General features: G+C 42.0%; 1 protein-coding gene across 2 annotated transcripts in view; it reads left to right on the forward strand.

Annotated features, from left to right (window-relative positions):
* The window catches only part of SLC19A2 (solute carrier family 19 member 2), a 35,791-nt gene extending 25,598 nt beyond the window's left edge, over positions 1 to 10,193 (forward strand). For both annotated transcript variants that reach the window (XM_020974699.2, XM_020974700.2), the window contains 4 exons: positions 3,780 to 4,002; positions 5,609 to 5,801; positions 6,778 to 6,919; positions 8,110 to 10,193. In XM_020974699.2, coding sequence (XP_020830358.1) covers positions 3,780 to 4,002; positions 5,609 to 5,801; positions 6,778 to 6,919; positions 8,110 to 8,238 — 687 coding nt within the window. In that variant the 3' untranslated portion in view covers positions 8,239 to 10,193. The remainder of the gene's footprint in view (positions 1 to 3,779; positions 4,003 to 5,608; positions 5,802 to 6,777; positions 6,920 to 8,109) is intronic.
* The last annotated feature ends 286 nt before the right edge of the window (positions 10,194 to 10,479 follow it).

Genomic DNA, 10,479 nt, shown 5'->3' on the forward strand with positions numbered 1-10,479 from the left:
TTGGGAGTAGAATGAAATGAGTCAGAAAATGTGGTGCCTTCACTTGCTGAATGTGGGCCGCTGTCCTAAGGCCCTCTTCTTTCTTATGTTGATATTACCCACTTGTCAACTCCGGGCCATAGACTCACACATCTCGCCCCAGTCTTTCTTTTAAAGTCTGTTTCTGCTTCTCCACATAGATTATTATGTGATCAAGGACTTTCAAGTTGGAAGGAACCTTCAACATCTTCTGGAGCCATCCCTTGTCTTACAGATTAAGAGATGGATTCAGGAAGGTTAAATAATTTGTCCCGGGTCACCCAGGTAGTAAGTAGGAAAGCCAGGTTTAAAACTTGGCTTCTCTAATTCCAAATGCAGTATTCTTGATACTGTGCCTTTGATAGAATATGCCATGACAGTCTTCCTTCTACACACACCGCTGGGGCTCCTGGGATCAACTCACCTTGCTGTTCCACTTAGCCACAAACCAGCACTTTCCTACATCCTGTTCAAAGCTTAAGAACTAAGCAGACCAGGCAGACCAAAGGGTCCTTCTGTCATTGAATCAGAAAGCACAGGGATGCTGGGAGGGGAAGACAGTCAATGCTGCCGACATGAGAATGTTGCCTCTGCTTTTCTGTTGGCTTTGGGTCAGTGGGCTCCACTGGATCCATTAATAATAAAGTCACAGAATGCTAGAAGTGGAAGGGGCCTTATTAGAGACCATCGAATAACCTTTTATTATTTTCACCTTTTGTGTGTGTGTCATGGACGGACCCCTTGGACGGTCCAGTGAAGACTAATACTACTGTAGTATGTTGCCTACATTCACAATTGAAGGAAATGTGAAACTTCAGCTGGGCGCTGGCAGAAATAACAATGTCATTTTTTTCTCATGTGTGTTCTCAGTTCCCCTAAATTCATAACCCAGAGGTCCACAGACCCCAAGTTAAGAAACCCTGATCTAGCAGATGAGAAAACAGAGGCAGACTGGCTAAGTGTCTGGATTACAACAGCTGGATGTTGTCCACGGTCCCTCATTGTGACTCCCAGCGCGATGCTTTCCCCACTGTGCTGCACTGCATCCCTGCTTTAACTGCACCGTGTGGTGCTCTCACTTCTAAATGAGTACTTGTTCCCCTCCCCACCCTCCATAGCAGAGCGTATGTAACAGGAATAGGCATTTCTTGGAAGTCCTTTTAACAGTGAACCGGCGATGCTTTCCTCATAAAGGACAGCGGGGACCGTTACGGTCTCATTGAGGAGGCAAGAATCACATGTGTTAAATAACTGCTGTTTTAGTGATGTGCTTTCGTGAGCAAATGTCAAGATGTGCAGCCTTTACTGACTAACGTTGTTGCTGGTGTTAAATTGGAGGGGCAGTAGTTAATAAAGTGTTGCCTGTTCTTGGTGCTAGTTAATATGATGAGTGTTATCTCCCTGCACAGTGAGTTCTGACAAGATGATGATAGGGAGAGCTAGTATTTTTTAAATATATATGTATGTATGTACATGTATATGTATATATAGTGTATGTGCATAGTATTTTATGTGTGCACATATATGTATATATGTGCATTATATATACACATACACTTCTATAGTATTTCTTATTTACTTATATATAATAGAGCTAGTGTATATAGATATATATAGATATATCTATATATATGTAAATAGTATTATACATAGATACAATATACTTCTTTATTATAGAGTACTGAACAGAAGGGCCAGGCAGACCTAGGTTTAAATCCAGCCTCTGACACAATGATTTCGTGACCGTGAGCAAATGGCCTAACCTGTCTCAGCCTCCGTTTCCTCAGCTGTGAAATAGGGGTAATAAAAGTGCAATCTCTGCTTCACAGAATTATTTTGAAACTCAAATGAGATAACGTGTGCTGTGTAAACCTTTAAAGCCTTTTACAAATGTCAGCTGTGGTTTATTTGTTGTTGTTGTTATTATTATTATTATTATTATCCAAAGATATCTCAACAGACTAGAACAATAGGCTGAAACGAATTGTATGAAAGGGAGTCAATATAAAATCCTTTGCTTGGGCTCAAAAACTCAGCTGCAAAGTATAGTATCAGCAGTTTATACAAAAAGGCCCTAGGACTTTTAGTGGACTACAAGTTCAATATGAATTAGCAGCGTGATAGATACACTTTTAGCCCAAAAAGCTAGAAGTATTTAGTATCCTTCCTGATTGTGGTGTGTAATAGACCTGCCATATTCTGGTTGGGTCAGGCCAGAGCATTGTGCCCAAATCCAGAGGCTAGATTGCCAAAGGGATATTGAAAAGCGAGAGAATAGACAGAGGAAGGCAGTAGTGGTGAAGGGAGTGGAAGTGTTATCATAACCCATCCAATCAGTAAGTATTTATTAGGAATCTGTTGTATGCATGATACAGCTCTGATAACTGAGGATACAAACAAAATGAGAAATAGTCCATGCCTTCAAGAGGTTTATTTTCTGAGAAGGAAGGGGAAAGGGGCACAATAGATAAGTAAATATGTAATTTGAAGAAGGGGAAGAGAGCACTAAAAAACCAGGGGGATGAGAGGGTGAAGACTTGTCATAGTCATAGATTTAGGACTAGAAGAAGAACCGTAGAGCCTGTCTGCTGCAGACCCCTAATTTAACAAGTGAGGATATTGAAGCTCATGGTTGGAGAGTAGTTGAGCTGGGATTAGGCAGCACATGAACTAAGGCTCAAAGGAAATAGGAATGTTAAGAGGCAGAGATGAAGAGGGAGTGCCTCTGGTGTTAAAAATAACCCGTGTGAAGACATGGAGGTGGGAGATGGGATTGCAAGCTCAGGGCACAGCCTGAGTGGGTGAAGGGGAGGAAGGGGCCAGTGTCCTGGAATGGTTGGCCGGAGCCAGACTGTGAAGGGCTCGTAGGTGCCAGACACCTGAAGGTCGCCTGAAGAAGCAAAAGCTGTTTAGAACAATTTGGGGAGAGCTGGTTGAAACTTTTGAAGAGTTGGCATTTGGAAGAGGAAATTTGTTCTTCTTGGCTCTACAGGACAGAACTAGAACCGACCCTAGGTTAGAGGTTAGAAGAAGACAATTCAGCTCAACATGAGAAAAACCTGACTTACAATGAGAGCTGCCTAAAAAAATAGAACGAGCTAGGGGCCACTTCAAGGAGGAAGAAATACTGTCCTGTACCCTGCGTCCCCATTGTGTAATGCTCGGTGTGTATACACACACACACGTTTTATCTAGACTGCCAGAGTAGGAGCTCAGGCTTTAAGTAGGAATTGAACTCGATAAGTCTCTGAGGTTCTCTGAGGTTCTGTGTTTTCCTGCCCCCTGCTTTTTACCAAGAGTACACCTCCTAGTCTCTAAATTTTACATGGAAGCTTCATTGTGGTGGGGTAGCCTGGCAACAGCCGATATACCTGTCTGTCATTCAAGGACACACCTAGTTAAGTCTGGAGAAATTCATTTACTAAAATGTTGGCCATCAGGTGAGGAAATGTTTTGGCCACAGCAACTTAAAAAGATTATCTTAAGGCATGGAGAACTTGTCATCTGCTTCAGTAGGGGGTCTTACCAATTGAGTTAATCGTATTATGGTGCTTCCAAGTGCAAACTGTTGGGAAGGCAGGAGACTGCAAAATGTTTGTCAGTGTAATTGTTAGCAAGTACTTGTTTCCGAGAAATAGACAGATTTTGTAAGCCAACAAAAAGTTCAAGGATGTTAGAAAACTGGAAGCCGTCACTGTCTGGTGTAGGGCTCGTCATGTTTGTCTTGTTTCCCGTTCTCCCCGGCCCCTTTGCCCGTGTAGAAGTCGAAGCCAGACCGCCTTCTGGTGCTGAAGGTCCTGTGGAAAGATTTCCTGGCGTGCTATTCCTCCCGTCCTCTGCTCTGTTGGTCGGTGTGGTGGGCCCTCTCTACCTGTGGCTATTTCCAAGTGGTGAATTACACACAAGGTCTGTGGGAGAAAGTGATGCCTTCTCGCAATGCCGCCATCTATAATGGTGGAGTGGAGGCAGTTTCAACACTGCTGGGTAAGTCCATCCAAACTCCTACCTGGCATCTGCTACACCCTTATTTCCCATTCTGTTCAGACTGGTCTCTTCCTTCTTTCTTTACAGATGCCATCTTAATCCCCATTTTGAGACTTTTGTTCATGTTCCCCCTTCTTTCTCAAGTAAGCCTTGCCTGTCCTTCAAGGCTAGACTCAACCCCTTCCTCTTTGAAGCTCTCCTTAGCTGTTGTGGCCCAGGGAATTCCAGTCTCTGAACTCCTACTATTCCTAGGCCACACCACAAAATTTCACGCTGAAGATAGTCTTGTATTATTCACCAACGATTCACGTATGGATAATTTGTCTTTTCAATTAAAAACTTGAGGGCAGGAGCTATCTTGTAGAGGCAGCAAGATGCTACAGTGGATAGAGAGCTAGATCTGGAGTCAGGAAAATCTGAATTCAAATCCTACCTTAGCCACTTAGTAGCTGTGTGACCATGGGTACAAGTCACTTAACTCCTATCTGCCTCCATTTATTTATCTGTAAAATAGGAATAATAATAATAATAATAATGATAATACTTACCTCTTAAGGTTGTTATGAGGATCAAGTGAGATGATATTTGTGAAACATTTTGCAGATCTTAAAGCACTATAGAAATGCTCGCTATTCTTAGGCTTCCTTGGGACTCTCCATACCATAATACCACATGGTACACTCAGGAAGTACTTCTTCATTGATCCACCTCTGTAGTCTCTCCCAGATGGTGATAATGGTGACAATCACAACTTGTTGAGTCCTTTATAAGCGTTCTCTCTTTCTGTCCCCACAATGGTCTAGGGAGGTAAGTACCACCAGAGTCATTGTGACATTTGTGTAAATGAGTAAACAGTGTGAGCTCCCTGAGGTTGTCAACTTGCCCATGCTTACTTATGCGGCTAGTTAAGTGTCAGAGATGGAATTTGAACTCAGATCCTTCCTGACTCCAGTCTAGCACTGTTTCCACCACCTAATGCTGTCCTTTGACAGGAGACGGATAGGAACATTTCATGGATGACCTCGACGTACTGAGACATTGAAAGATTTGCTGTAGTTCAAAAAGTTTCTTCTCAAGCAAAGTTTTGCATTAAATTCCTCTCCATACTACCAATCTCTTATACCTTCTACTAGAACCGTTTTCCTTTGGTTAAATATTTTCCAAATATAAATTTATTTTTAAAAAATAATTATTGCCTCTGGCTGGGTGTGATATATTTAGTAGGTTGCTAAAGGAGTTGGAAGAGTGTGTTTTTGTTTTGTTTTGTTTTGACCAATCCTGTAGTTTGTTAGTCTGCAGATATGGGCATAGATGTGCCTAGAAAGCGGGGCTGACACTGGTCTCCACTTTATTCTCTGGGGAAGTCAGCCCAGAGCTGGTACCATAGGGCGTGTCTACACCCCTTGCTAGGCGTACCTGTGGATGTAAATAATGTGGTTTTTTTCTGTTGATCATTGAGCCCCACAGTTATCCCAATTTCTCCAAAATCTATCAGATGCCTCCTTTATTGATTTAACTCCTTTGTGTCTTGAGCTGAATTTCTGGGAATTGTGATTTTGCTTACTCAGAAAAGTGATCCGAGTTGCTCTCCTGCCTTTTTTCTTAGGGGCAGTTGCGGTGTTTGCAGTTGGTTACATAAAGATATCCTGGTCCACGTGGGGCGAGATGACGCTGTCCCTCTTCTCCCTCCTGATTGCAGCAGCCGTGTACGTAATGGACAAAGTGAACAACATCTGGGTGTGCTACTCGTCCTACGTCGTCTTCAGAATCATCTACATGCTGCTCATCACCATAGCAACGTACGTATTCAGGTGCCCAGAAGCCTGGAAAAAGGGCAGGGAGGCTTTGGGGGAGATAGGTTCTGTTTTCCTCCAGATAGGACCTGTCAGTTTCTTCAAAAACTGGGAAGTAAATTTAATGTTCTACTTCCAAGACAAAAGAATAGTAATTCTTACATCCTATGCAGTATACATATACATCTTTGTGCAAATATACACAAAACACATACACAAAATATGTGTTTGTGTGTATATCCTGTCTAGATAGGACACGCCCTGTAGCAAAAGGAGCCAGAATGCCTGGATCTGAGACCTTGCTCTGCCACTTTCTGACTACATGTGACCTTGGGCAAATAATTTAACATCTTTTAAATCCAGTCCCTTGTCTACGAAATTTCCCTTCCTCCCAGGTGATGTGAGAATAAAAAGATAAAATTTTAAAATAATTTTGAAAAGCATAAAGTGATTTAGAAAGGTAAGGCTCCACCGCTGCACTCCCCCCCCCCCATGATTTTGTCTGTGTGGGAAATTCCCTTCCCTGGTACAAATGGTTGACTCTTTTGTGAGTTAGAGTCTTGAGAGTTGGGTAGGGCACTGAGAGGTAGGTCTTGTGGCCCAGACACAAAGCTATTTATTACAGGGCAAAGGTAGGGCTTAACCCCAGTCTTCCTGAGGCCTTCCAAGGCTGGCACTCTTATCACTATGCTAACACCATAGAGTGTCATGAGGCATAATTATGTTATTACTATCATACACACGAATGGAAAAGCATTTATGGTGGGCTCACTCGAGAATCCTTTATGAAACTTTTGTGTGTACGTTTATATGTAATCCCACATCTGTTTTTAGGTCTGTTCCTGTATGGCCACAAGTGTTCTTAATTTCTTGGGGAAGGGAATTAAAGTGAGAAGAGGTGTGTTGAGAGTTAAAGTAAAAATTGTAACCAGCCAAGGAAATAGTACTTGTGATTAAGTGTTTTCGTGCCCTGTTTCCTAAGGTTCCAGATTGCTACTAACCTCAGCATGGAGCGCTATGCCCTGGTGTTTGGTGTGAACACGTTCATTGCCTTGGCGCTACAGACTCTGCTCACTCTGATTGTGGTGGACGCCAGTGGGCTTGGCTTGGAGATCACCACTCAGGTAAGACCTATGGCTTCCTTCCCAATGCTGATGCTCTCATTTGGACAGAATAGGGCTGCCAAAATGTCATGCTGGCAGGCGGTGATATCTGGAGCCCATTTTTTCTCAGATAACTCATCTGATGTTAAGGCTGCCCTATTTCTTGTTGAGGTCCTGACTCAGTGGTGTCTAAGATGGGCTTTAGTGAAGAGGCTATCTGATAGGGGCTGCCCTGCCTCTCACCCAGGTCGCCCTTCATTGATTGTTTCCAATCCCAGTTTTGTTTTCTCCATATATGCACCTCACACCTAGGAGGCTTTCTTTGTCCGCTGTTCCTGATTTCTCATCCACTTCCTTTTGAACTCCTCTTGAAATCCTGTCTTCTTCAGGAAGCCCCTTCTGACTTCTAGAGGACAAATGTGCGGACTACTCACTCTTCCATTTTTACCGTGTGAATATCTTTTTTTTTTAAAGGCACTTGGGGTTAAGTGACTTGCGTAAGGTCACACAGCTAGTAAGTGTCAGGTGTTTGGTCTGAGGCTGGATTTGAACTCAGGCCCTCCTGACATCAGGGCCGGTGCTCTATCCATTGTGCCACCTTGCTGCCCCTATATGAATATCTTGAAAGGAGGAAAAATGATTTGTGCAAATGCCTGTGGATAATAGAAATACTTTCATTCATTTGATGGTTGTCCTGTCCACATAGCCCTCTGACTCCAAATCTGTGATCTAATTACTACTGCCCCCCTGCCTCCTGTGATTTATTCAAGTCCAGAGGGGATCTCAGAGGATAGCTGGTCCGGTCCCCCCATTTTACAGATGAGGGAACTGAGGTTACACAGGTAGTTTCAGAACCAGGATTTGAACCTCGGACTTCTGACTCCCAGTTTCCAGTGCAGCACACGGGATGGGTAAATAAACATCCCAGGGCCTGTGAGGGTTGTATGAACGCTCTGTTCCACAGAGTCTGCCCCCAGCCCCTTTGTGTGTATGCAGGCACTCAGTCAATCTGACCAGATGCTGGTGGTAATGTTGTCCTCTTAGCATAGAGGTTGGCTTACACTTTACTGCCCTCTGTTGGAGAGACATAGCCAGCTCTGATTCCACCTTTCATTATGGCAGTCAGGCAGTAGCACCTTCTTTGCTTTGAAATGAAGTCTGTTCACATGCTGTGTTTTCTTTTCTCACCACGTTCTTTTTTTCCCCCATAGTTCCTGATCTATGCCGGTTACTTTGCACTCATAGCCATTATTTTCCTAATTAATGGTGCAGTCAGTGTTATAAAGAAGTACAGAAGGAGGCGAGATACAGAATTAAGCTCTCCAGTGACCACTGCATGACCCACAGCTAAGGGGAGACTGAAGCCTTAGAACCTGAGTGCTGCTTCACCCAACAACGGTGCCTGGACGTGGAGTTCATTGTGTTTTCCCTAAGTTATAGGCATATATTTATGACAGTGTTTGAATGTGCAGTTCTCTGCTTCAGAGCAACCACTTGTAATCTGTGTTCTTGGTGTTCCATAATTGATCCAAGAAGAAATGTTGATTTTATAGATTATTTATGTGAGATAATTTAAGGATGACTTTTTTTCGCCTTGTTTTGAATGTCTACTTGCTAAAGTGAAAGCATGGGATCCAGGGAAAGAGGGACCAGGAGGGGTGGTTCTGCATTTAATTAGAAAGCAAAGTCAAGGTTTTTAAAGGTCATTCCCATCCCTGTGCCCTGGGATAGAGGCATGGGCCCCATGGGTCAGCACTCTTCAGACAGGATGGAGGTACACTATGGCACTACTCACCTCTGTACCACCTATTCCCACAGTTTCAATTTTTCTTTGTCTACACATACTCACTTATTTGTGTTCGTGTAAATGATTGTTTCTATCACAAGTGAGCAATATTTGCTGTGGTTCTGTTCCCTAAGGAATATATGTTGAGTGTTTATTTTAAATTATTGTTTTCAGCTCACTGTACGTGTTCTCTCAGATGTGTGTGTACTTTCACCAGTACATCGTACAGTACTCATTATGCTTCCCAGAGAAGCTCATATAGGTACAAGGAAAGGCGAGCTTGAGGCCTGCTGACCCACTAAACAGTTCATTGCCAAATGAACGGATCTTATCAGAAAACTTAAGGGACACTTAATTCATTAGTATGAAAGATTCTGATGTTATGATGAAGCCTAGAATGAATTGTGGGCTGTGGCTCCAACCAGCGCATTTAGTGTTTGCTGTCCCTTTCTTTAAGCTCTAGACAAGAGGAAGATTTAAAAACACCTTCACTTCCCGTCTTTTTGTGGTCTCCCTCTTATGCAAGATAAGATGGGCACCCAAGACCATTCCAGGGTGGCGTTTTTGTTTTGTTTTGCACAAATGGGACCATGTAATTTGTAAGCAGGCCTGGGATTGTCTGTTGGGTTCTTTACCTGAAATCTGCCTTTAAGTTCAGAAGTGGAATCATCTTAAAGATTTGATTAAAATTAGAAGTGGATGGTGGTTTCTGTTTCCAAGTTACATGAAGGAAAACAAAATTGTTTCCACTTGACCTTGAAATGTCTCCTATGTGGCTGCCAATGTGTGTGAAACATATCTGTATTTATGTCACATTATGAGAAGCCAATCATGCTGAGATGGCGTTGCCTTATTCTGGCTACTTCTGAGTAGCTGCTCTTACCCGAGCTATGGTTTGTTTCTGTTTTTTGTAATTTTAGAAGGACATAACTAAACCACATTAGTGACATAGGGGTGAGGGAGGGAGGGATAAGTAGCAGCTTTCCATCTGCTTTGATTAGGACATGTATAATTTGATGAGGATAATAGGTCATTCCTCATACCTTCCTTTAAGATGAAGAAGATGGGCAGGAACAAGCTAGAGGAGAAAGGAGGAAATGATTCCTTGGGAAGTTATAGCTTCTGACTACTGGATTTGTGGGTTTCTTACATTATTTTCTCTTGTGGGGATTGTTCATTCTAAAATAAGCCACAGTTTGTTGTCACAAAGTGTATTAGGTTTTTTTTTTTTAATGATGAAATAGATTATGACCTAATCAAAATGTCTGGCTACCAAAGCATTTATTTCCTTATTCTCCGAATGTCAGGTAGAACGCATAAACCTTTAGTTATAGAAGAAAAGAAGGTCTTACCTGTGCAGTGAGTTTTTAGAAGAATCCAATTTGCACAGATGAACTTACTGTATATGGTTTTGCAAACAAGTGGAAGTTATCTGTTGTATGTTTTATTCAATTCTGTATAGATTATAAAATTATTTTTATCAAATAAATATTTTATAGTATGTTTTCATTTTTTGATTTAAAATATTTTAAAATCTAATATATGGAAAATAACTTTGTAATCACTTCTTTAAATCTCTTGTCTCCAGTTTCAGATTCAATACTACCCCTGTCCTCTCTCAACTTTACTAACTTTTAATTTTTCTACCAGTTTCTACTTAGGAGCTTTACCTTCCCCTGTGTCTCTCTAATTTATTTTTTTTCTCATTTTATCTAGTATTCCATTACACTATTTAGTACTGTCCAGCTGTGTTTTAGTCTACTACTGTTGCTTCTTTCTCCTATACATTTTTTAA

The sequence above is a fragment of the Phascolarctos cinereus genome, unplaced genomic scaffold (assembly GCF_003287225.1).
Source record: "Phascolarctos cinereus isolate Bilbo 61053 unplaced genomic scaffold, phaCin_HiC Scaffold_5;HRSCAF=322, whole genome shotgun sequence".
Classification (NCBI taxonomy): domain Eukaryota; kingdom Metazoa; phylum Chordata; class Mammalia; order Diprotodontia; family Phascolarctidae; genus Phascolarctos; species Phascolarctos cinereus.